Source organism: Colias croceus, chromosome 9 (assembly GCF_905220415.1).
Source record: "Colias croceus chromosome 9, ilColCroc2.1".
Lineage (NCBI taxonomy): Eukaryota > Metazoa > Arthropoda > Insecta > Lepidoptera > Pieridae > Colias > Colias croceus.
In genome coordinates, this window is record NC_059545.1 from 6,276,821 (window position 1) to 6,303,796 (window position 26,976).

A 26,976-nucleotide genomic window follows, 5' to 3' on the forward strand; every position below is an offset into this window, starting at 1 on the left:
AATGTATTTTTCGGTGTTCGCCTCCAGGGGCACTGTTATAGTGTCCAAGGTGCAGTGACGGACTTGAAATGACCTTGGACACCATAGTATACATTGTGTAGTGAGCGGTTATGAATATGTTGAGAATACGCATTTTTATTTATTTTCTGTTGTTTCACGTATGCTTTATCGACTCAGAACAGAAATATAATTGCGAATTCACGAATACGTGGTTTCGGGGTTCTCCGCGCCAACTTTATACAATCATTTCTTTCTTATTATTTTCTCGCTTAAAATAATTACTAACACATTTTTGAGCATTATTTTAATGTGGTGTCACACTGCAATACTGCACACCACTTATAAACTTTGAAATTCGTTTCTATAACACATATTAAATCAATATTTTATAAATTTTCTTCGCAATGCATACAAATAATTACGTATTTACTAAAGAGTGACGTCACGCTTACGCCATGACACCTCCGAGCTGTTTTGGCACAGTTGACAGTTGATAAATATTTTTTGAAAAATGGCTTTTATCTTCGTTAAATTTAAATATATTACCGAAATATAGGGTTTTTCTTGTATAGTAAACGTATACACACATTATGGAAGAGGATTTCAAAATCTTTCGTCATGCCTATTACGATTTAATGGACCAAAATAGTATAATTTGTTTTGTTTCAATAAGAAAAATAAAAAATTGCGTGATATTTGCCGAGACCGCCCCCTCTCCCAAACCTATGGTTAGATGAGATTTGACTCGATCCCCTCCCGCCTGAGACCTCACGTAATTTATGGACCGCCCCGATTTATAGTAAGAACTATAAAAGGTCACTTGAGTGTTACGTAACGTTTAGAGATGGGGGAGGGGTTAAAAATCTTCATATTGCATTACCTATGTAATACTTGAACGCTCCCATAAACGATCCAAATAACATGATGCACTATAACTGGAAATACGATTCCAAATAAACAATTTAAGAACTTACACATATATATTTGCAATAGCCCATAGACGCCCTTTATTCAGCCGTCGCGTCGTTCACTTTATTGAACAAGCTAAAGTTTGACAAGAAAAGTAAATTTATGTGATATTTATAATCAGAGATTAATTAAAGAATTAATAATATGTACAGTTTTTTAATTTGAAGTAAACATGAACTAGTTATATAATGTTAATCGTATAAATAACTCCTAATTTTCCAGTAAGTATTCCAATGTGGTAAATGTTCACATTTAACTTTTCGATATAGGTACATGGTTATATTTATTTTATAAACAGACTATTTCTTAAACCATTTTGGTAATTTACTCTCTTTTGACGTTGAAGTTTTATTGTTTGAACTTCCTTGCGTTTCTTCCAATTTTCGCCTTGTAGGGGCTCTGCAACAAAAAAAAAAATTAGTAAATGTAAAATTTTGTACCAGAAGAATTCCTTCCAAAACTCAAAATATATAGCAATACGATAAATAACAAAACTGCAGTTCAGGCTATCTTCTTATTTTAGGAAACCATTTAATTTTCTCAAACATCAACATCATCGCTCATGGTGATGTTATGATTGTAAATTATAATTATAAATTTATATTGGTAGTTTGTGTTATTGGTATGGGATAAGTAAAATTATTGTCAAGTATGACGTATGACGGCAATAGGCCGAAATATCTCTAAATATGTTATTACCTGTATTTGGATGCTAAAATACTAGCAGCATCACTTGAAGTTTGTTTTAAGTATATATCATCTTTAAGATAGGTCTGCCCTGAGTTTTCTTCCAACCATTTAAAATGCATATGCACACAGGGGACATATTTTGCGTCTAGTAGAGTTGTATCTGGATCTAAGCTTTCCTTCAGTGGTGTTGTGACTAAAATGAAAATAACAACTTTAGCATTTGTCATAATTTAAGCTGACCTAACAATAAAAAAGGAAACCAGATATTTTACAATCAATAAAAGGTTGTCAAAAAATGTCTGAATATATATTATTATGTCGCTGTAACCTTGTTGAAACTGATATTTGATTGAATGACTAGCGCATTTATTGAATGACGACATTAAATTGAATTACTAGGCCGAAAAAGCGTCACTCAACGTCTCAACTAGTTACCGGATTGGAACATAGCCCTTTGAACTGAGCGGATATAACGCTCGGCATATTGTCGAATGACTAGCGCACTCCTTAAATGACGACAGAATTTTTGTTTCACAAACGTCCAAAAGAAGTCGTTTGTGAGCCGAAGCCGCTTCGCGGGGCTCCTATTACTATGTAGTATATAGACCTTATATAAAACTAGAGGTCCGGCCCGGCTTCGCCCGTGGTACATATTTGGCAATAAAATGTAGCCTATATCCTTTTTCGGGTATCAAAATATCTCCATACTAAATTTCATGCAAATTGGTTCAGTAGTTTAGGCGTGATTGAGTTACAGACAGACAGACAGAGTTACTTTCGCATTTATAATATTAGTTTGGATTAAATCTTTCATTCATATGATCATCCATAACATAAACAATTTAAACTAACAAAAAATGCCACATTCTTCGAAAATTCAGGAAAAATAAAATTCCACGCGAGTGAAGCTGCGGGCGGGCAGCTAGCATAATAATTGTGCAATATTTACTTACATATTTGAAATTCTTTATCTTGATTTTGTAGATGTTCCTTCACAAAATTGTTAACATCTTTTATTGTATTTGAAGGTGTAAAAACTCCTTGTAATATCATGTTATCAGGAAATTGTATTCGTACTACAACATGTCTATATGCATTAATTTTTTGTTGAGATACCTGGAAAAAATATCATTATTTAAATTATAATAATAGCATAGACTTTTATACACTGCGTGCGTGGTGTGCACAACTAAATATAACAACTGGCTTTTTATTATTACCTGCTTTTCAAGTTCCTCTCTTTTTGTTGATGTTAAAAGAGGTGTATTCTCGAACTCAATTCGCTTTTGTTGCAATTCATGGTAAATTTTTCGTACTTCTTCTATACTCAATTCATAAAAATCATCAGGGAGGTCTGATAATTCATCATGACTTTCTTGGGGTTGCATAAATGCAATTGCTTTTTGAGAGCCAACCTAAAATAAAATTATCATAAAAGTTGTACATCTTTCGACTTACAAATTCCATTAAAATATATAGGTATGTATTGCTTAAAGTCATCCCTAGACGGTAATGCAGCATGACATGCGGTATGTGGTGTCATGCATGAATGATTGTATAGATTGATAATTGAAATGAATGACATTCAATCTACATGCTGGTAGATAAAATTGATGAAGCTTTCTATTTTCTTTCCTGCAACTTAGACTTATTCAGCATGATCATTTAAATAAGTTGTTGTCTTAAAAAAGCTCAATCTCAGACTGGACGCGAACTGAATCGAATTTTTTCTATTTTTTATAAATTTACATAATATATTAAATTTTATATGTAAAATGATTAATATGTGCTAATGATAAACAATTCACGATATTTTACAAACAGTTTATAGGTCTGCAATTCAGCCTTTCTTCTTATTTATTTAGATAGCACACTTTACGAAAAGCATATTTTAGGCATTTCTTCCTTTGTAATTATACTTACAAAAGTGACCTCCTCCTCTATTTTAAGGCGTCGTTCGAGTTCATCTTGTGTCTCTAATTTTTTTTGTGCTTTGCTCTCCAGATTTCGTTTAGAACTTGTTGCTGTGACTGACTCTCTGTTTACCATTTCAGTGTTTTGTTCACTATTATTCATAACAGCTATGTTATCAGTTTTTAGAGAGATTGAATTCTGTTGTTGTATTTTTAAGGACTTGTATAGTTTCACTGGATCAATTGATTTCATATCTTTGTCTTTGTGTGCTGCAATTAATTGTTCCTCACCACTTGTACCTGAAAGATCTTGGGTGTTCATATTAATAGGTTCCTTGTTATTCACATCTTCCGTTTTAGGTTTTTCTGGGTTAGCACGATACACTGATGATACATTGGCTTGTCTGCAATTAAATGAACTAAATAAATTCTAGTTTTATACATTTATAACTTTAGTATTTTATCAAAGATTTACAAGCTGCTGTTGAAGAATAATGATATGGAAAAGATGACAATTTCAATAAGGCATCTTTATTAATTAATAAACAATAGAATGCATCAATAATTTTCAAATCATAGAATCAGAATACATATAGACAACCTTGAAGTCTCAGTAGGACTAATTTTAAATTACCTATTATGTTTTTAAATCTAATTGTAAACCACTAGTACTTATGAATCACTTACGTGGTTTCTGTTTTATCCAGTAAACGGAGCACTGCTCTACCAGCTATTAATCCCAATTGTCTTAGTGTTTTTTCTTTGAGAGCTGAAATCCCAATTACTTCCTGCCTCATATACATGATGGTGGGATTTTTCATAGTTGATAATTCATTGTCAGCAAGAGATGTCACCAAATCAAATAAATAGGTATTAGGAGCAAATTCTGCTGTTCTCCTTTCACCTGCAAAGTTGGATTTAACCTGATAGTTATTTTAAAGAAGGAAATAATGTTTTATATTAATAAAAAAAGTGAATGAGCCATATAAATAGAATTATATACACACTATTTCATAATGCAATGCAAAAATTTTTAGATTACTGTAGCTACCAAATTTACTCAAACCAAATATAGATATGAAGCGTTTTCATTTTCATTACATTTCATTTAATTTTTTTACTTACATTTCTACTTACCATCATCTAATAAAAGACCCACTGTAACATTAGCTTCAACTCGCTTTTTGTCAGCTTCTACCATCTCTAATGTAGCTTTATTTGGTATATTACAGAATCTTATAGTAGTTGTTAAGTCAACAATGTGATTATGGTGTTTTAAGTTGTATTCACTGGCCTCATATCCCTGTTTTTCACATACATCTTCCAAGACCTATTGGCATTACATATAATTAATATTAAACCTTAATCAGGTTTGGTGAAAAAACTATTTAAGTAGATAAATTTTAAATACTATAGAATATGTACCTGTAAAAAGCTCGTGTCCGGCGTACAATGTACTTTTATACGCCTGCCATTAGGAATAAGTATAATGATATCTTTAGACATTTTTATTTATTTTATATCTTTCAAAAAATATTTTAATTTACTCAACCAGCAACCATTAAATATCATCACAGTACTAACTATTGAATAGAAGTCATATATGTAACTAAACGTAAAAAAAATAAGATGCATATCATTCCTGTTTAAAAATGTCACAGAAAATGTATTGAGAATATGAGATGTCAAATGTCAATTCACAATAATTGTCATTTGTCACAGTCACAGATGACTGATGAGATTTCAAATTTCAATCGGTAGTGATCAAAAAGAGAGATTGCAATATGAACATTTACTTGTAACAAGAAAATATGACCTTGAATGACGTCAGTTATGTTTTTTATCTCTTTCTGTGGGTGACCACGCTGGTTTGTAAATTGAGGATTTTTCGAAATAGAAAAAACTAAAAATCATGGTCTATAAAAAATAACGACATATATTTTTAACAGTATTTAATATTTATATTATAATTACTGGTCAACTTACAAGAAATATCACCTTTATAGGTACATACAATTTTAATTGGTAGAGAATAATAATTTTAACCCTTATTCAAACGCGAGCCTGTGGAGGAGTTAACAAAAAAGTAAGATACGTTCCTGGGTAATTTTGGGTCGAGGATTTCAAAAATGCACACAAAAGAGGGGTTAGTGGGGGGGAAGTAACCTTTTTTTGGTGGGAAGTATATATCCCGTCATCTGTTCTCTCTTGTAAAAAGGTTGGAAAGGTGGGAACTATAGCTCCCAGTGTCCTAGTATGACACCAATATTTTCAAACACTAGCTAGTTGCCCTGACTCCACTTGTGAATTAAACATTATCGTAAAAAATTATATAGATCATATTTTTTAATAAAGCAGTTGAAAGTACTCATCAATGCAAGTTTCTTTTACTAAGGGAAGAATTCGGGAATTGAAAAATGATTGACTTCAACATAAACAAGGTATTTTTCTAAAACAAAATAAAAGCAATAGGTAAATACTAATGTATTGAGATAAGATGTCTAATTATCTGATCAGGAAATAATGAATCATAATAAATAAGTTGCTTAAACCAACTAAAAAAGATTATTTAGACACACGGATTTTATATATAGAATTTTCAAATGTCGTGTGCAGTGAAGAACACTGGGATGATATCTTCCCACTTATAGACTTAATTTCAACCGACTCTACCAAGATATAAACGAAAGATTCTGGGCATATTTTTACGTTTCACGCAACCGTAATATAGTCTAGTTTACATAGCTAAAACTCAAATCTACTTATCTAATTTTTTTTCAGCACTACACAAAAAACTAAAAAATAACGGTCGTTTTCGGTGGCAAAATCACGTCACCTGACTTTGACGTGTGTTTACCATGACATGTAATAATTCTCTGAAAAGTGTTTCCATGAAAAAAAGTTCTCTGAAATGTTAAGATTGCGTAGATAAATATTACACTGCATTAGGTTTAAGCATATAAAAATAAAACACGATTTACTTCAATCTGAGACGTGGGAAGTATAGCTCCCAGCGTTTTAATAAGGGTTAAATAACGCTTGATAACTTTTGGCTACAAAGCTTGTATATGAACCGATATACAGAATTAACATTCTTTGTAAATAGACGAAAGTGGTGTTTTGTATCAGATGCTGTTTACCAAATAGTAAGCTTTTCAGATTTTCTTTTTAAACGCGTTGCTTTGACGTGTCAACTTCAAGCCAAAAACATCAAAGAAAAACTGTTTATAGCAGCCTTGAAAAAATTTCAGCTAGCTTTACAAAGGGGTTTGAAACTTTTTGTATGGACGCTGGCATATCGACCCGCCGCCATTTTGATTTTTTTTCAAAATCGCGGCGCACGATTAAAGTGGTATGTATAGATAGAGGACACATAGACGAACAAAAAATGTCTCATAACATAGTACCCTAAAGCGTCACATTACCGAGATATTTGGAGGAAAATATTCACTTATGAGTACGACAAACACTAAAAATAGACTTATTACATGTCTATATGCATGATATTATCTCCAAATAATCACTCCCGGGTAGATTATTATTATTACAGGAAGAAAGTAGGTATTCATTACATTACGTACATTTTTATGTAATGTATGTATGTTTTTATGTAATGAATCTACCTACTTTCTTCCAATAAACTGTTATTTACCTCCAAATATCTCGGTAATGTGACGCTTTAGGGTACTATGTTATTGGAATTTTTTTGTTCGTCTATGTGTCCTCTATCCATACATACCACTTTAATCGTGCGCCGCGATTTTGAAAAAAAATCAAAATGGCGGCGGGTTTGATATGCCAGAAAGTTTCAATGCCCTTTATTTTTCAAAAGGTATTTTTTTCTGGGTCGTAATCCTCAGTAATTTTACCCTTGATAGGCACATTTATTTCTTTTTACTTCATATTTTGGAAAGCTGAAATACGTAAAACAAAAAAATATTAGGTTAAAAAAGTATAAATTTCAATGTAAAAAAGAACAAACTTAAAACCACATGTGAGTGCAATACCGATGTCATGTGTTGTTTCATTACTAGTATAAAATTCTTTAAAATGTTGTTCTAAATGTTCATCATAATATTGTTTTAGCAATAATATATTCTCGTCGCTATCCGTAAAAACCCGTCATCATGGTTACCTTACTTGTTAAATTTGTTTATTGAAAACTTGTTGAAAAATGATGAAAATATTAGGAAAAGAACTTATTTAACATGATTGCTTACTAAAATGATAATAAATTTGACGATTTTTGCCATTAAAATGATTCTAAACACATAAATGCATGAGTATTGAGGAATATTGTAAATAACGTAAATATACAATTGCCTGTGATATTATAGGCCAGAATTTGGTTTACAAACACTTCTGCAATTTTGCACAATACAATACATTCTTTATATGCGGAAAATATTTATTAAATATGCAACAACATTAACTTAAATTTTCGAAGCTACGCCACACCCCGTGACAGTCACACTGTAAAGACTGCAAATGTGTGTGTTAACGCTTTATGGTTGGCACATTTTTGACTAGCGTAAAAAAAAATTCGCGTTTTTCTGATGAAATACATCCGTAAACAGCACAATATCTAACCATTTTCTACGAAAATCGATAATCACAAATCCAAAATAATAAAATTACTTTAAGTCAATTTGATTAATGTTGTCAATCTTCGTTGCGTTGCGTATCGTCCTTGTAGAAAAATATGGACCATTTTATGTCTGATCGTGCGGGGTGAGGTAAGTGTTTAATATTGGCGGGAGGAGAGTGTCCGTTCTGTAGCGTTTAGCTACTATTAATTAGTATTCTGTGGCTACCAATGAATAAGGAATCACATGGAAGTGACATACCTACAAAAAAAGTGTGGCCGGCGCCATATTGCTTGTAACAAAACATGGCGGTGTTTAGTGCCGAGAATATATCGATAAACATTATTATGTTTATCGATATAAAAATAATATTAATATATTTTTTTTGAAGTTATACTTCTTTTGGCGCGTAACTTGTAACGCGTGTACATAAACACACACTCTTTTTTATTTATTTTAACTTTATTGTACAAAACATAGAAGTAAAATTACAAATGGAAAAAATGACAATGCCAATTAATAAAATTAAGTATGACGATGGCTGCTCGTGACGGTAACACCTATACAGGGTTACTTGTAAAACACCAGCAACCTCGCCGGACAAGATAGCTAACCCTGTATAATTTGATAAATCCAGTTCAATTTTGACTTCGATATAAGGATTACGGTAGACTTACAATTTGGTAATTTCAGTTTTGAGGAATGTAATATAATGAAACAACATAATATATACTAATATAGGTATATAATAGTATTTTATTACGATGAACAACACAATATACAGTAATTGTATTTATTTATTTATAAATAATAGACAAAAAAAACAATAATATATAATAATAGAGAAAATTATAGAGCTAAACTATTTTGTGTAGCCTGGAATGCACTCAGATACACTCTGTTCATTTTTGAGTTCGGGATTTGAGGCTCAACTGGTACCTGGAAATGAAATGTCACAGTTTACATTAACTAGCATTGTTCACTTTACATTTAAACTAAAATGCAATACATTTTAATTAAAAGGGCAATGCTGATGGTTTGAAATTAATATCAACATTAGGGCTTACAATAGCGGAACTTGAATTTATATTTTTGGTTTTATGGCATTGAAATGCTTTATAAATATAAATTTATAAAGAATAGAAAAATAACTTAAAACACCCCATGTATTTAAAGTAAATTGCACTTTCCCTCAGTCAATAACATTTCAACAACCAAATATCACCCAAGTTTGTACTCAAAAAATCATATAAAACCATCTCAGTTTGTTCACAGGCCTCCTTCAAAATAGGAGAAACGTTAGATTATAAATGACAGCCCTAAATCTAAATAAAAAGACCAAAAGTAAATTGGAAGACATCACGTGTCTACAGATAAAAACCTCACCCTGTGTGAATGCAGCGGCAGACATACTGGTATAGCATCATCGTGCAGACTAATCACATCCATTGTTCTATTGAAAGCACTTTCGGGGAAATGTAGGGAACATACTATGATATTATATCCTTTACATTTGGCTTGATATTTTCATTTTCAATTGCTTCTAACCATTCTCCTTTTCTATTTTCACTTCTTGGTAACCTTCAAAAAATGAATTTTTAGGTTATTATAATTTTAGTCCTGACCTGACTTATTTATAAATACATTTTTAAAGTACCTACTATAAAAGCGATTAATCTTACTTAAGTTAAAATTCATAGTGTTTTATTTTTCCTTCTGCTGCTCTTGGCAAAATTAATTTGTTATTTTGGAAGTGTATTCACCAAAGCAACTATTCTTAAGATTAATGACACAGCCTTGGGAGACGCACGTCTTCATCGAACATTTTGCTGATGTCGATATTATAAGTCATCACTAGCACCCAAATTCATTATTTTACTAGAACGAAAATATACAAAATAAAGCTATATTTGGTAACAATTTTACACTGAACATAGTCTGTGAATACTCCTCAATTCAATATACATGAAAATAAGTAAATCAGCAAAGTAATAACTAATATTTCAGTCAAAACGTATACATACCGGTGCAAAGACAAACTTTTCTAGTTTTCATTCTTTCCGGAGCCACATCCCACAATACTGCGCTTTGGTATTATGCCACTATTTGTCCTTGACCACTCTATATGTTTTAGACACAAATGTTTGTCACAATCACAAAAATATTCAATATTTTTCAATGTTTACTACGGAGCAATGACAGAGCATGTACATCATAATAACGAGAACATAAAATGGCGCCCGGCCACAGTAGGTATTTGAGCTAACTTCAAATGTCAAACGGTATAGAATTAGCACTGACTGACGTATAGTCATATATTTTCACTTAGCAGAATATTCATTAGTTAGAAAGAGACAGTATTCGTTTTATTATTTCGGTATCGAAATGCATGATATTTGTATAATCAGTTGTTTGTATAGAACATTATGCCCTGTCCCGTAGAAAGAGGAAACAGTTTGTCTGTCTACGCCCTGTCCATAGGATTCCTTAGTCATTGGTGGCTACGCAATTTTTTTGACACATATGCCATAATGACAATTGACAATCCGATAGTTGCTATAATTTTATTAAGGTGACTACCCATTATCAGGGAGTGTGACTTTTTAATGATTGGCTTGGCAGATACCTACCTACTTAATTTATTTAGCATAAATAATAATTGTCTCATCCAACAATGCTTCTGAATGATGTTGTTGGCAATTTATCAAGGAACTCATGTACAAAATCTAACCTTTTGCATAGGATATTACAGAATAGCCTTGGGAAAACTTCGTATTATAGTAGAGCCATTTTAATAGGCAGCATTTGACAGTTCAACAAAATTCAACAACGTAACCTAGTAACGACGACATAGAATAACATGATATTTCTTTTTGTTAGAACTGCACATTTGCTTAACTTTTTTCAATTATGATTACATATTTATAATAATAATGACCGATACAAGATGGATACAAGTAATTTTAAGATTTCATTTTACTGATAAACCATACTAAACATAATAAATAATTTCTGAATTGAAGAACAGCTGACGTCGCTACAATTTTGTGTCAATAAACCTTTTTTCTTTTTAAATACCAGAGACGTTACTCTAAAAATCGAAATCTGACATCTAGAATCGAATGCATTGATTAGTTACTTGTGAATAAAAATCATCATAAATTAATAAATTCGATTGACAAATGTTTGAAATCCGTATCGATTAATTCACTTTAATCGATGTTTTTAAGCAGGTTACCTCTCTTCGAAGATAAAATTGATAGACGTCAAATGTTGCCTATTAAATTGGCTCGACTATAACAGTGGCAATACCAAGTTAGGTGTGAAAGGGATAAAATACATGAATAAGCACTGAATAAGGGTCAATGAACTTGTCGTCAGTCGTCAGTCATATACACGATACCAAAGAGTATAATGTATATTATGCACGATACCCTTGTGGGCAATGTTGGCCAATTTGACGGTTCGCAATCGTGTGGCTTATCCTCGCTAATAACTTACATTGAATTATCGAAACCAATTTCGTTACTTATATCTTTTACCATAAAATCACAATAAAACACATAATTCTAATAAACTATACATGAAGAAAATACATTTAACCACTCTATATTAATACATATCGTCTTCGGAGGCTCGGGGAATATGACAGTTGCCGAACAGTGATGAATTTTTCTATGCGCATTATCAAAAATTTTTATCCTTGTTACCTCTATTATCTACCGCAATCGAGAGTTTCGTACAGGAAATTATTGGTCGTCTCATCAAAATAAAGCTACTCACGGAAAATTAGCTTGATAGTAATCACAAGGTAATCACTTGCAAAAATGGGCGATGGATCCTGAACTTTAATGACTGATCTGATCTGACTGATCCGTCCTCCCACAGATAGATTGGTTTTTGAGATTGCAATTTCGATCCACGGATTGTTTATTGGCACATTTAACTTAAAATCCGGATCACATTTTCGATCGAAAATCTGCAGATATTAGATTGGATTGAATATTAATTTCGGCCGTAAGTAGGTTTCAGATTTATGAAGGGAATGTACAGATGTCAAAAGATTATTAGCATTAGATGTAAATGTGTATATTATAACAAAGAAAAATAAATAACCACAAGATATTGTCCAAAAAATATATTTTATTGTAGTAGACAACACGAGGACGTGCGCCCGGCGCCCAGCCCGCCCCGCGCGCTCGTCCCACAACAACGCTTCGCTATCTACATCCGCCTCTCGGTTTTAATAATTGGAATATTTTATTTAATAATTACAACGTTTTTTTATCTGATCTTATTTTAACATAAAGTATAACTAATTTTGTCTTGTATAACTTGGTGTAAGAACAGCCTTCAGGAATTGAAAAAAAGTGGCGCTATATGCGCCTCACAGCACTGTTTCCATTTCTACTCGCGTCCGCTCCCTATAACATAAAAAAAGGATTTTTATCACAAAGTAACAAACATATTTTCTTTTCTTGCTTGCGTTACTTGATTATAAATTTGCAGGTAAAATTTCTCGTTTACTTTTTCGTTACATAGTCCATTGAAATGTTACATTTTTTTGGCCTAACCTTGCGTTTTTTAGAGGACCCAATTTTATGTTTTGGATGTGTAGGGGGGTTTAATGTGAAGCTAAAACCAAGTTTGTGGGGTCGCCACCCTTGTCCCAAGGCCGCCATCTTGAAAATAGTGGTTGAAATGTTTTTTACGATATATCTCTTAAACTATTTATCTGATAAAAAAAATTTGTTAACATTATTTGTTGCAAATTAAATTCTCTACAACTTTGGTCCAGTAACTTTTTGTCGTAGAACTATAAATAAAAAATTTATAAGCGAAAAAGTTCAGAAATTAGAGCTATTTAAATGTTTCGATAAAATTGTTTTTTATCATTTTACGAAGAAATGATATCAGACCATTTTTGTAGATTGTTTTTCGAGGAACAACTTTTACATACAATATTTATTCATTAAGTACGTCAATAGCTAAGATTTTACAGCGCTCTGAAGTGAGTACTATTTTTCAGTACTCTTAACTATACATAACTAGCGGTCCGCCCCGGCTTCGCCCGTGGTACATATTAACGTTTTCTCTACATAAGAACCATCCTCGTACTTCAAGGAATATAATAAAAAAAGAATTATCGAAATCGGTTCAGCCGTTCTCGAGTTATGGAATTACAACGAAAAGTGGCATTGATTTTTATATATTAGATATATTGGCTATTGGCTCTTTTCCCATGCAGCACTGCAAGAACAGAACATTTCAGCCCTGCTTTTCGACGTAAAAAAAACGTGCTTCCAGACTCTACCTCCTGGGTGGTGGGGAAAAGAGTCAATAATTAATTATTAATAATATTGCCAAATTAATTATTAAAAATATTATAATAACCAAAAAAAAAAAAACAATAACTGGTGACAAATAATTATTAGTACACACATAATATCCGTACATGGCGTGAATAGGTTGACAAGTCGAAAATGCATACTTTACAGGGCAGCCTTTTGAAGTTTACTTTTTTATTGGTAAATCCATTTTTTTTGTATTTTTGTTTTTTTTCATTGCATTATATTTTATAAGAATCGACGTTTCAGATTATTACATAGAATTTAATTATTTTGATTTTTATCATAACAAAAACAGACATATCAAGTCGTTCACCGACGACTTGTCAATGTATTCACCGTCGCAAAAATCGGTTGTATCGCGCTTTCTTCGGAAATATCTCATTTCCTATGGGTTTTTTGCTATTCGTATTTATTATCAATATTGTAGAATAAAAAATTCTCTAAAAATTTTGTTTGAAAAATTTTTTTATACGGTGAACCGTTTTTGAGATAGAGGGCGGAGAGCGCGCGGTCACAGCATCATTTCAGGTCAACCGGTGCCTCCGGTCGAAAATGCAATTTTCTGCAACTGCAAGAGTGTTTGTGGTTCGCGATGCGGATGGAGGAAAGCGGGCTTGCAATGCTCTTTAGCTTGTGGCCAATGTAATGGGCAAGCTTGTCTCAATGCTCTACCATATCAGAGCGACATTAACGAAGATGGAACCTTTGACTCCGAAATCATGGAAGAACTTGAGGCAAATGTCGTTGAAGACGATAATGAAGACCAGTTTGAAATTTACCAGCAGCCAGAAGATGACGATGAAGAGGAAGAAGATAATTAAAATTATAAATTGTAGTTTTTGTACCCTTTATTCCATTTTTTACTTTCAATAAAAATAAATGATATTTCTTAATAAAAAGATTAATTCGTAATTTGTTTTTTTTTCATCATGTAAGAAGTTATTAATATTAATTAGGTTAAAATTTAAATACAGGGTTACCGGGAAAGTCGTACAGAATATTGAAGGACGTTATTATTCAGGTCATTTCTGATCGAATTGGTCCCATTTTAATCCCATCCAAATTTTGACTCGTCTTGGCTTACTTAACTGTTATTTTGTCAATGTTTGGCCTATTTAATAGCAAGTGTTATACCTTTTTGAATAGCTAAAAAAACGTAAAAGTTTATAAAATTACTTGCAGGATAAGTGCCATACATTTTTTTTTTTATAAAAGGACTTCAAAATTATAAACAATTAGTGGAAATCCTTTAATTTCAACTGTTGTCGAGCAGTTTTATGAAGCTGTTAGTAAAAGGGTCAGTTTTTGTTGGTCATTTTTATTAATTGGCATGTCTTCTAATTGAAAACATAAATAAACCGGGCCCTAGTAGCTCCAATCCAAAAAAAGTGATAGAAAAGCCAAAAGAAAAAGATTTTTATGATATATCTTTAAAATTCAATATCTCCATAACGGTTAGGTTTCGGATACCATATTATGGGACCAATTCGATCAGAAATGACCTCCTTCAATATTCTGTACGACTTTCCCGGTAACCCTGTATAAATTCCTATATTTTCATTAACAATTCTGCAATTAGGTACATGGGCAGGTAAGTGTTAAATAAATTAATACTGAATAAAAAGTGGATAAGTTAGGAAAAACATGATAAAATATAATATAATAGTTAAGAAAAATTTACAAATATTTATAATCATTGATAGTTCCGGTTGATCTGAAATGATGCTGTGACCGCGCGCTCTCCGCCCTCTAACTCGAAAACGGTTCATCGTATAAAAAAATTTTTCAAACAAAATTTGTAGAGAATTTTCTATTCTATAATATTGAAAATAAATACAAATAGCAAAAAAACCCATAGGAAATGAGATATTTCCAAAAAAACGATTTTTGTGACCTTGAAATTTAATACACACTTACACCCTACCATATGTAGGTTTTGAGACAACTTTTAGGGTGTTAATATACAAGTATATATAGACTTACAGCTGGGTATCTCGAATTCTGAGGTGAACTTCCTAAAATGACTGCACTAATAGGTTTACTTGTCAGATAATATATCGCTCTATTGATGCGGTAATAAGTTGACAACTCGATTTGTACTACTGAACACGCAAATATGGGTAGCGTGATTAATTAAATATCTCGAGTTATTTTGTTAGTTTCATTAAATAAATGGCAGGCTTAACTTTACAAATTCAGTTATTCAATTATTCATCAAATAAATTTTTGATATCTTCAGATGTCATATTATTACTCATTAGTAGAGAGTTGTTCAAAAATTCACAAGTTGGGTGTGTGCGTTAAAAGCGGACCTGTCGACTTAGTCATTTATTCACCATATAAAGCAAGTGATCCAGATGCCAATTTTCAATTAAAAAAAAATTTATACAAGTCGAGTTATCAACCTATTCACGCCTTGTACGGATATATGTATAACGTATAGCTAAGAGTACTGAAAAATAGTACTAATTTCGGAGTGCTTTAAAACCTTAGCTATTGACTTTATGAAAAAATGTTGTATGTAAAAGTTGTTCCTCGAAAAAAAATCTACAAAAATGGTCTGATATCATTTCTTCGTAAAATGATAAAAAAAAAGTTTTATAGAAAAATATAAATATCTCTATTATCTGAACATTTTCGCTTATAACTTTTTTATTTATAGTTCTACGACAAAAAGTTACTGGACCAAAATTGTAGAGAATTTAATTTGCAACAAATAATGTAAACATTTTTTTTATCAGATAAACAGTTTAAGAGATATATCGTATACCTAAACCATGTCTTCCGCTATTTTCAAGATGGCGGCCGTGGGACAAGGATGGCGACCCCACAAACTTGGCTTCCCCACAATGGCGACCCCACAAGCTTCACACTGACCCCCTCTACACATCAAAAAAATAAAATTGCGTCCTCTAAGAAATGCAACCCCAAATGTAACTTTTCAATGGACTAACAGTATACTTATAAAGAGTAGAGTTGTAAATAGTGCAGACATTTATGCAAATTACCTAGCGCGTAGATCGTCACAAGAGAGCGGTCTGCCGAGGTCCGGCAGCAAGTCCGCCGGCACGTGCAAAGTGCGCGGCCGCGTGGCGTCGTGCGGCCGGCCCGCGGCGTGCAGCGTGGCGGCGGACGCGAGCCGGCGCGGCGGCGGTTGTAGGCCGTGTGCCGCCAGCACCGCCAATAACTGCCGAGCGCGGGACACTGCCGCGTCCCGCTCGTGTTGTGCGCGCCATATCTAGTTTTAGCAAGATATGTATTAAACTGATAATATCTTTTAAGAAAATTAATAAATTATGTCCATACATATTAAATAGATTGTAGAATCTCAGTAAGGTTTTATAATTTAAGAAAAAAAGTTTTGGTTATTTGATATACCTACATATTGTGAAAATGATGATAACTTTATTTGGAATAGTTGCTTCAATCTCTATGAAAGTGTAGGTACCTAGTTTATAACTATTAATTTTTCTTTTCTAATTTGAATGCCTTATTTTACCTGCGCAGCACACACAGCAGACCGACAGTGTGGGCGTTTGCCCAGTCTAAAACCTTGATCTGCTGTCGCATCCATTACTGCATTTTGCATTGACAAGGATTGTCCTAAAGAAAAAAAGAACAATTTAATTAATTTTTCCAAATTTAATTACTGAAGTCAATGAATACAGCGTATTGAACAAGGATATGTAGCTTACCCATTGAGATGGAGACGAGCGTACAGCATGGGTGTAATTCCGATTTTACAATATGCTCCCGCGCGTAACGGAAGTATAAATGTTCACAGAATAATATAGCAGCAGCTAACAGTATACCAGCCATCAGTAATAGGAATGCTGATAAAAACTGTTCCAGTGCCAAGGGATCTGATGACTTGTGCTCTTGTTTGTTAGGTTTACATGTACCCGTCATCCAGTACCTATAATGAAGTGCTCTTGAAACGACATGCTCATCAATTATTTAAATAACTCAAGCAGCAAGCCATTTATTTATTATATTCATGGTAAATACATATTTGTTTAGCAACGAAGTTATATCAACATCTTGCTGGCAACATTGCGTGTTACAGAGTTGTTGACGGCATGTATGTTGATAAGTTCTCGCCCAAGGAGTATCAGCATTCAGATGTTACCGTGTCGACAGCCTATATTGATTGGAATACCTAAAGTTTAGAAAATAAAACCAACCAAATTTAACAAAGTTTCGCCACTTCTCACCCCTCATCAACAATGTTCATGAAATCTTGCTCAACAAACATTTAGGTACCATGAATACGAGGCATACTAAGTTCTAGCTGTTCCCCGCGGTTTCACCCGCTTTGCTCCGCTCCTGTTGGTCTTAGCGTGATCATAATATGTAGCCTATAATAAGCCTTCCTTAAAATAAATGGGCTATCTAACACAGAAATAATTTTTCAAATCGGACCAGTAGTTCCCGAGATTAGCGCGTTCAAACAAACAAACTCTTCAGCTTTATAATATTAATATAGATTCTATGGCATAATAATAATATGAATAGAGTAGATATATGTATTTTGAAGTTTACCTGCGTAACCGTTCTAGGTCTCCATTTGAGCGTAGGTCTAGTAACCGCTTATTGAACATACCAAGGTACTTTGAATTACGAGTAAAAGCTAATCCGTAGCCTGACATCGCGTACCATGCACCGACAGTTAGAAGTCTGCAGTCTTCGTCCTTAAATAATAAAATTTTGCCCGGTATATAAATTGGCATAAATAGTAGTTACAAGTAAATATTTAATCTGTTCGTATTAACTACTTATAATAATATTATATCTCGTGTGTCGGAAATTTACCTGAGATACTAAGTAATCCAAAACAGTTCCATCATATATAAATGCATCTAATTCACCCGTTAAAATGCTTGTAACACCTGCGCTCACTGTGCTACGGTTGTACCTTTAAAAACGTATAATTAGTTATGATCAAAGTATATATTCTTATTAAATTCTATTATTTTTTGCTCATGTACATTAATACTTACGGAGTCATGTAAGAATGTGGTTCTCTAAAGTATTTCTTCAAGGTCGCATCTGAATGAGACCACGGTACAGTACCGAACTTCAGTGGTGGTTGATAGGTTTTAGGTTTTACTATTCGTGGGTCATCAATACCGCTCAATTCATGGAACTCTTCCCTGGTTATCATGAATGCCGCTAGGTTAGCAGTGTATATAGCAAGAAATACTACTGCAAACATCGCCCACATATTAGTCATGAAGCGTGCGGTGAAACCTCGAGGTGAATCCACATGAACCGAAGCCTGTTGAAATTGTACGATGTATTTATTAGTAGGTACCGTTATACAGGGTGTCCCACCGTCGGTATACTAAGCTCAAAGGAGGTTATAGTTTTGCGTACGCTGAGTACGTAAAAAATAATCATAAAATTCCAGATGTATTTTTTTTTTTGCAAATCGATGAATTCTTAAAACTCAGTGGGTACACCTATAACAAGCAACACGCCCATCTTTGCCACCCGCACGTGAGCTATCGCTTAAGATTATGTTTACATAGACAAAATGCTCACATTAGCGAAGAGGTATGTGCCAGCTGCACGAAGCTAGAGAAGAAAACATGGATTTTAACTTTTTAAGGAAAAATTTAGCAAAATATTGTTTGATGTTATTTTGTTGTTTAAGTATTTTTTACGTGATCAGTGTATGCAAAACTATAAGTCCCTTCGCGCTAAGTATACTGATAGTGGGACACCCTGTAAAAGGTATTATGATAAAATAGATGTAATAATACGGAATATTATACGAGTAAATATACATTTTCAAAATTTCAAGAGATATAACTTATATTATTAATATATTATGTGAAAAAAGCGTGTGTGCACATGTGTCAAAACTCAGAAGTGAAACTTCTTTGGCAAGATTCAAAAATATCAAACCTTGTATCAAACTTATTGCCTTACTCCATGACGTGACGGTATTGCCATGACGAGACCTATAAATTTTACTCTCAACGCTCCTATAGAAGTTTCACTTCAAAAAATCGTGTTTCCCATTTAGAGCATTGTTAGCGTTTAGCTACTATTATGTATTCTGTGGCATTGTTTTACCAAAGGAATTGTACCTCACATAAAAATAACAAAGAATACTTACTTGAAAAAGTACAGCCCATACAATCCAATATGTGCGACATAGTGAAAATCGGTTTTGTACATTAATTTGCCCTGGTGAACGATTTAGACCACTGGGTGACAGCCATTCAAATATGAAAATACAAAAAGTTGCAGTTTGTATTGCAACAGCCCCTACAAGCATCCACGATGCTGTATCAAATGGTTCGAGAAAAGCAGTGGGAGATATTATACCAGTTCGTTTTGCGACCACAATTGCAATACCCGTTTCCATGAACGGTACACTAAAGTCCACTACTGCTTCTCTATCAGAATTTATAACCAACGATGTAAGCACCTTAAAAAGAAAAATAAAACAAAATTTAAACAACATCAGTAACGAGTAGATAATAAAGCATCATATTATACAGAATAAAATGCGTCTTTTACTTACCATGTCGGTCTTCTTGTTTACAAGCTCTGCTATTAATCCATTCCATTTTCCATCTTGAAAAGTTCCCCATCGTCCATCTTCCACACGTACAAGCTCATAGGTAAAACCTAATTGTTCAGCCAGTTGTTGCAACAAATCTATACAAAAACCGCTGCAACATTGATATAACGAACTGTTCCTATGAGCAGCACCAGCTTCTATCCTGTAGACATCAATTGATTAAAAATAAAACTTAATCAATAAAGCAAAATAAAAAAATTTGTAAAACTCACCCGACAACTTCTATTTCAGGAGCTACTCGACATATTACACCTCTGTCTAGAGAACATCTTCCACTCACTGGGTCTGGCGGAGCCAAATTAATATAAGGTGGCTCTTCTAAGAATGTAATTCTCATATGAAACTTTTCTGGCACACCTTGGGGAGGTGTATGCAGACCTCCAGGCCAAATTATGTCCTTTATAGCTAAACGCTCCTTAGGATAAGAATTCCATGTTCCTATTTCTTCCCACACCAGCTTGAGTAACAAAATCAAAATGAGAATGCAAAATGTTGATATAGAATAATAAATAATAGCTTACTTAATTGTGAAGTTGCAATTTTAATTACTTACCTGATCACCAAGTGTTGGTCTCAAATTCATAATTTTTAGTTCAGTAGCTCGTAATTCCCCATCAGGTGTAAATTCTATACTTGGCCTTCCAGTTTCACTCTCAACGCTCACGTTGCGCAGATGTCGATAGAATCGTTCACCTGTGGACCACCTTGCTTCACCGCTGCCCGCTCCATCACAGGAGAGCCTCGTTCCCAATGGATACCTAACATTCTCAGCCTCAGACACATAGGATTCAACTCCATATGCAAATACTTTAACAGCTGTTGCTATTTCCGATATTATACTGGAACTCGAGGTATCAAAATGAACACCTAAAATATATATCATTATTTTAAAAATTTAACTAACTACTCCTTTTTTATATTTTCCCTTGACATATTCTTATTGCTTTTACCAATAAAATAACTTACCGAGCATTCCAACTGGGAACTTATTTGGAGATTGCATGGAGCCCAATACACTTTGTGTAACTATCCAAACATAGCTCTCTCCGGTGAGATGAAGATCAGCTGCTGTAGATAGAATATCAGCTGCCTCTTCCCGTGTCGCATATAAGAGCATCACTCGCGCTTCACTTGTAACCAATTCATTGAGGTCAGCAGGTTTCTTCACAACCACGGCATTTAAAATCGTAAACTTAAAACGATCCTGTTGAATTTGATATTTTTGGTTTTATGGCATTCAAATGCTTTATAAATATAAATTTATAAACAATAGAAAAAATTCGAACACGAGGCGGGTCACGGGTGGCCGAGTTAGTTATGCATCCGCCCCGGATTGGCGTGAAGGGACGCGGGTTCGAGTTCCGCCTCGTGATCGAATTTTTTCTATTCTTTATAAATTTATAATTATAAACGGTCCTGTAAAAAAAATTACAGAACATTTTTCAACCTACTTACATAATTTTTTTATTGCCTTATTAAAAATTAAAATACATATAAATTCCTTACTTGCAGAGAGCTAACTCTTTCGCGGACTGCTTGAATAAAATCATCGTGCCCCGCAATGGCTGATGTAACCACACTGAATTGATGCCACTTATATCTCTCGAGTATAGAGAGCATGGCTGCCGTTTGATGTTCAATTGTTGGAGCCAACTGTAATCTCAACGATGCATGAGATGCATGTTTTTCCAAACCGCTATTATCAGCGTTCCATGCAATAACCTGAAAACGAAACCAACACCGAAATTGTAGCGTTGGAATGGGATTACCTAGCATGTTTTATAAGCGAAGAAGAAGTATAGAAAGTTAGGCATATTTATAAAAAGCTTTACCGGTATGCCAAGATATCCGGCCAGCTGTAGAAAATATTGAGCGGAGGCAGTAGATCGCCCGTATTGTTCATGATTCATAAGATAAAGTATAGCAGACACGTTGACTGCTAGAAATTCTTTACATAGTGAGTCCAAGATTGCTGAAAGCATTTAATACATGTTTAATGAACCTTTTTAAATTTTAAACTTTAGTTTGAGTTTATAGAAGGTCGAAATAGTAAAAATATAAGTTAGTAGGTATTACTTAATTATTTAGTAAATGTAAGCATTTTAATTAATTGACAATTAGAAAGATATAGATTTATTTATTCTACTAATAATTTAAATTGACTAAAGTACATCTAGATATTAATATATAGGTCCATGAAGGCAGGTACCCTAACTTGTATTTTGCATGCGAAGCTGAAAGATTTTATTATTTATTCTTAGGTAATTCTGTGGTAACTAATCCTTAGAACCAATTACCCTAAAAACTACTTACATTCTATATGAATGTAAGTAGTTTTTAGGGTAATTGGTGGTTACCCAAATCAAAATATATACATATATCGATATAAGTACCTACTTTATACGGGTGTCCCAAAAAGTAGTGATGAACGGAAGCTGGGAGGTAGAGGACCTAGAGGGCTATCCGAATCACCCCCATGTATGTTATGCGATTTTTCGTATTTTCGGAGTTTCATAACTCCGAAAAAAAAACGTCCTGAAAAAAACGTCATCGTTTTTTTCAATTTTTCACTTATCGCCGAGTACGATGATATTTTCACTCATGGTGACGTCAATTATTGCGCTATAATTAATTTTTTTTGTGTGCTAAGCTGAAAGATAAGCCAATTCAGTATGGTAACATTTTCTATCGTTAGATCTTCGAATGCCGTGTTCGAATGTAATAAAAAAAGAATTAAATGCCAAGAAAGATAAAATTACCCAGTATGTTCACAACTTCAAGGGCCCATAAAAAAATAAAATCACATAAAAAAAGTTTTCCATTTGGCTTTTAAAAACTTGCTCTGTCTATCAGGTAGCTACCCTAAAAATTTCATTTTATTATTCAAAAGGCTTCAATTGAAAAATTGAAATCTAAATGTGGTAAGTGAAAAAATTTTATCAACATGATGATCATAGAGCAAGTAGCCGAGGTCTTTTTAGTATCCCCATTGAAATAAATCAATGGGATTTAGATCGAGGGACCGTGGAGGCCAGGCTTTTAGGCAGGCGTCACCGGCGCAACGACCAATCCATCATTCAGGGTATCTTTGCCCTTTAGCCTGGCCTCCACGGTTCCCGGACATAAACCTCATTTTTTTTTCGCGGGGATACTGCAAAGACGAGAGACTGCCACAATTTGGACGAAATAAACCGAAAATTCATAGTGGCAAAAGAAACTATTAAAAATGATAAAAGGGCATTCAGACATTTAAAAGACAACTTTTTACGGTGATGTCGCACTTACATTAAGCAACAGCGGGGTCATTTTAAAAAATTCTGGTAATTAAACACCTTGTTATTGGTTTTAATTTGTTTTTATTAATCATCATGTTAATTCAATTTTTGCACTTACCACATTTAGATTTCAATTTTTCGATTGAAGCCTTCTGAATATTAAATTGAAATTTTCAGGGTAGTTACCTGATAGATAGAGCTAGTAAGTTAAGTAGATAAGTTTTTAAAAGCAAAACGGAAAACTTTTTTATGTGATTTTATTTTTTTACGGGCCCTTGAAGTGGTGAACATACTGGGTAATTTTATCTTTCTTGGCATTTAATTCTTTTTTTTTATTCCATTAAAAGGTCTGACGATAGTAATTAATGTTACCATACTGAATTGGCCTATCTTTCAGCTTAGCACATAAAAAAAAATCAAGCATCTAGCGCAATAATTGACGTCACCATGAGTGAAAATATCATCGTACTCGGCGATAGATGAAAAAAACGTCATAACTCCGAAAATACGAAAAATCGCATAACATACATGGGGGTGTTTCGGATAGCCCTTTAGGTCCTCTACCTCCCAGCTTCCGTTCATCACTACTTTTTGGGACACCCTGTATAAAAATGTATGTTTGTCTGTAATTCAAAGTGTTGCACACGTGCACAAGCCAAGTACGACTAATTCGACAGTGTCCATCGCGACCATTATTAGTATTTAAAAAAATATATACCAGCGAATTGAGAACCTCCTCCTTTTTTTGAAGTCGCTTAATAGAATAAAAACATGTTGTCTAGCAAATCACTAAATTCCACCTAACTATACAGGGTGTCCCACTGTTGGTATATTAAGCGCGAAGGGACTTGTAATTTTACATACCCTGATCACGTAAAAAATACTTAAACAACAAAATTACATCAAAAATGTTTGCTAAATTTTTCTTGAAAAACCAAGTTTTCTTCTCTAGCTTCGCTCAGCCGGCATATACCGCTTCGCTAATGTGAGCATTTTGTCTATGAAAACATAATCTTTAAACGATAAGTCACGTGCTGGTAGCAAAGCTGGGCGGGTTGCTTGTTAACGGTGTACAGTGTACACATAGAGTTTTAAGAATTCAAACATTTGAAAAAAAACAACTGCGTCTGGAATTTTATAAGTATTTTCTACGTACTCAGCGTATGCAAAACTATAACCTCCTTTGAGCTTAGTATACCAACAGTGGGACACCTGTGTGGGACACCTGTATAGCTTATAGGTACCTAAGCTAATAAGCTCCACTGAGTATTGAATTATTTCCCACTTGTAGGTACTTATCGGTACATAAGTTGATAAGTATAAATTAATTAAGTAGACTAAGATAGAAGTAGTTTGTTTATTAGTTAAAAGTTATCGTAATTCATAATAATTTGTTTAGTAGGTATTGTTTTTAAAATAAACTTGTTTATATTTTTAGTCTGTGTAATGACAACATGCAAAGATTAACACAACCATGCATTCAGGCAACAGCTGTAAAATATACTCTGTAGTTACATTCACAGAACTGTGGTTACTTTATTAACAACTATCAACTTCTCAAGTTCGTATAGTAACTAGGATACTTACACATAGGACTAGGCGTCAGGCCTTGCATCGAAAGCGTAATGTTTAGACGCACTTGTGAGAAGAGTTTCAATTTTCGTGGCAGTTTAGACAGCGCCGCTTTCTCAGCTCTGGTGTAATCACGTGCGCCGAAGGCCTTGTGAGGCACAACAAGAGCGGCGGTAATGACTGAGGGTGCGCGGGGAGTCTGCGGCGCGGGCGATGTCCGCGGCCGCCGCAGACCGTCGCCGATCCGGACCCCACCGCCACGCGCACCCTCTCTGCCTCCAGCACCAATCGTACCGCTACCGATTTTAATACCACCAGCGCGCTCAGCACTCGCTGCCACCAACGCTACCAGCGCGGCCAACGCCATCAGAGAGGTGCGCGCCTGCATCTTCACTCTTGATGCTATTTGTGAAAATAAAAGCAATCAGCTTCAAAATATTTTTTCGTTAAGATATATGACCATATGGACTAGAGCGTTTAAGCTATTAATTTCACATAGGTACTTATTTCTTGTTTGCTCGAAATTGAATAGAGTGATACAAATTATACCACTCTTACCTAGGTAGGTACTTATATTATTAAGTACCTATTAGCTCGAGTTTTATTTTTAAATATCTTAAAGTAATACAAACCTACCTTTATGGAATAACTAAGGGAGTAGGTAACTATATATTTATAATAACTTATTATGACGAAGTTAAAAAAAAGTCATAACATACCTATTGTTATTGAGTACCTACTATACGGGTTGTCCCACTATTGGTAGGATGGGAATTCCATTTGGGAATTCCATTTCGCTAATGTGAGCATTTTGTCTATCAAAACAATCTTAAACGATAGTTCACGTGTTGGTGGCAAAGTTGGGCGGGTTGCTTGTTATGGGTGCACACATAGAGTTTTAAGAATTCATCTATTTGAAAAATAAAATGCGTCTGGAATTTTATAAGTATTTTTTACGAAGTCAGCGTATTCAAAACTATAACCAACCTCCTTTGAGTTTAGTATACCAACAGTGGGACACCCTGTATAAATAACTCTCAATAAACTCTTGTAGTTAACTAATATTTTATAATCAGAAAATTATTTCTTTGAATATAGCCTTAACTCAAAGATAAAATCAAGTAACTACCTTACTTAACTTCATTGATAAAATTAAAAAAGCCTTTCTTTTTATAAGATAGGTACCTACCTACCTACGATTATATAGGTACTTATCGTATCATAACTTATAAAAGATTTGGTCAGGTTATTATAACACTAATTATAACATACTCAACAATTTTAAATGTTTTGTTAATTATTGTTAAGTGCATAAACATAAAACATTTTGCCACGAACTCCTCAGGGTCGATGTATGATGTATCTATAATAATGTATGGAAACTTTACCTATAAGCGCCGAAAACGGTGATGGCAATGGCAGCGGTGGTGGCGCGGCAGCGTGCTTTGGGCTATCCACATAAATCGAAAAGGCGGCGGGCCGACATGGGGTCGTTCTAGGACGGACAGTGGCGTGGTCGCAGAAACGCGAGTACCACGCGTGTTTACGTAAGCGCCACGCCCCGAGCCACTCTCTGGCTGTGAGGGGCGCGGCGCACAGCGCGTAGCACCTCCGGTCGCCGAGGGCCGACTGACGCACCCTCATCCCTCGGCCATAACAGCATCGCGCGTGCGTCAAACGATATCATCGCCTCCAGTTACATAATAGAGCCAAAGATCCACACACCCTTTATTATAGGCGTAAGATGAAACACTTAAATTTATCTTCGTACTGCTTACACTACGCTGACAAAAAAGCACAATTGCTATTTTGGCTTGTATAAAAAAAACTTACAATAGGATAATCCGTAACTAATAATTTTTACATTTAACTACCTAGTTACATAGTTAGTAACGATAACTATTACTTTAATTTTAATTTGGAAATAATTTGGTATGGGCAGCAAAAAGGATTGTTACTTTCAGTATCATTCAACCTGTGCATTCAACTTTTAATTGAGAAACAAAATTATAAATCCACGCTTAA

The 26,976-nt window shown here is 34.0% G+C and overlaps 2 protein-coding genes and 1 long non-coding RNA gene across 4 annotated transcripts; all 3 read right to left on the reverse strand.

Annotated features, from left to right (window-relative positions):
• Positions 1-1,109: 1,109 nt before the first annotated feature.
• Positions 1,110-5,221, reverse strand: LOC123694635 (tether containing UBX domain for GLUT4). The gene is made up of 8 exons (XM_045640125.1): positions 4,998-5,221; positions 4,710-4,902; positions 4,260-4,476; positions 3,583-3,976; positions 2,880-3,074; positions 2,613-2,775; positions 1,669-1,852; positions 1,110-1,368 (listed from the first exon to the last, which is right to left on the reverse strand). Exons 1-8 carry the CDS (start codon positions 5,076-5,078, stop codon positions 1,269-1,271), a joined length of 1,527 nt encoding a protein of 508 aa, XP_045496081.1. The 5' UTR covers positions 5,079-5,221; the 3' UTR covers positions 1,110-1,268.
• Positions 5,222-8,937: 3,716 nt separating this feature from the next.
• Positions 8,938-10,224, reverse strand: LOC123694658. Of its 2 annotated transcripts, none has more exons than XR_006751825.1 (3): positions 10,183-10,224; positions 9,545-9,739; positions 8,938-9,097 (listed from the first exon to the last, which is right to left on the reverse strand). It is a non-coding gene; the product is annotated as an uncharacterized LOC123694658 (long non-coding RNA). The 2 variants fall into 2 exon arrangements; XR_006751824.1 differs by lacking the exon at positions 10,183-10,224 and adding an exon at positions 9,841-9,856.
• A 2,067-nt stretch (positions 10,225-12,291) lies between these two features.
• LOC123694628 (glutamate receptor ionotropic, NMDA 2B) lies at positions 12,292-26,663 on the reverse strand. The gene is made up of 16 exons (XM_045640113.1): positions 26,340-26,663; positions 24,967-25,353; positions 21,937-22,076; positions 21,611-21,826; positions 21,071-21,308; positions 20,658-20,971; positions 20,317-20,561; positions 20,045-20,246; positions 19,634-19,948; positions 18,510-18,787; positions 18,322-18,424; positions 18,052-18,200; positions 17,205-17,425; positions 17,009-17,112; positions 16,518-16,747; positions 12,292-12,582 (listed from the first exon to the last, which is right to left on the reverse strand). Exons 1-16 carry the CDS (start codon positions 26,593-26,595, stop codon positions 12,546-12,548), a joined length of 3,435 nt encoding a protein of 1,144 aa, XP_045496069.1. The 5' UTR covers positions 26,596-26,663; the 3' UTR covers positions 12,292-12,545.
• Between the last annotated feature and the right edge of the window lie 313 nt (positions 26,664-26,976).

What these genes read in the sequence shown, in the direction of transcription:
- LOC123694635 (XM_045640125.1), bottom strand. Translation starts at nt 5,078, where the DNA reads ATGTCTAAAGATATCATTATACTTATTCCTAATGGCAGGCGTATAAAA. An exon ending in CGGACACGAGCTTTTTACAG is followed by an intron (nt 4,903 to 4,997) that starts GTACATATTCTA and finishes TAATGCCAATAG; the next exon opens with GTCTTGGAAGATGTATGTGA. An exon ending in AGATAAAGAATTTCAAATAT is followed by an intron (nt 1,853 to 2,612) that starts GTAAGTAAATAT and finishes TTTTCATTTTAG; the next exon opens with TCACAACACCACTGAAGGAA.
- LOC123694628 (XM_045640113.1), bottom strand. Translation starts at nt 26,595, where the DNA reads ATGAGGGTGCGTCAGTCGGCCCTCGGCGACCGGAGGTGCTACGCGCTG. An exon ending in GTTCCCAGTTGGAATGCTCG is followed by an intron (nt 20,972 to 21,070) that starts GTAAGTTATTTT and finishes TATATATTTTAG; the next exon opens with GTGTTCATTTTGATACCTCG. An exon ending in TGTGACGATCTACGCGCTAG is followed by an intron (nt 12,583 to 16,517) that starts GTAATTTGCATA and finishes TTTATGTTATAG; the next exon opens with GGAGCGGACGCGAGTAGAAA.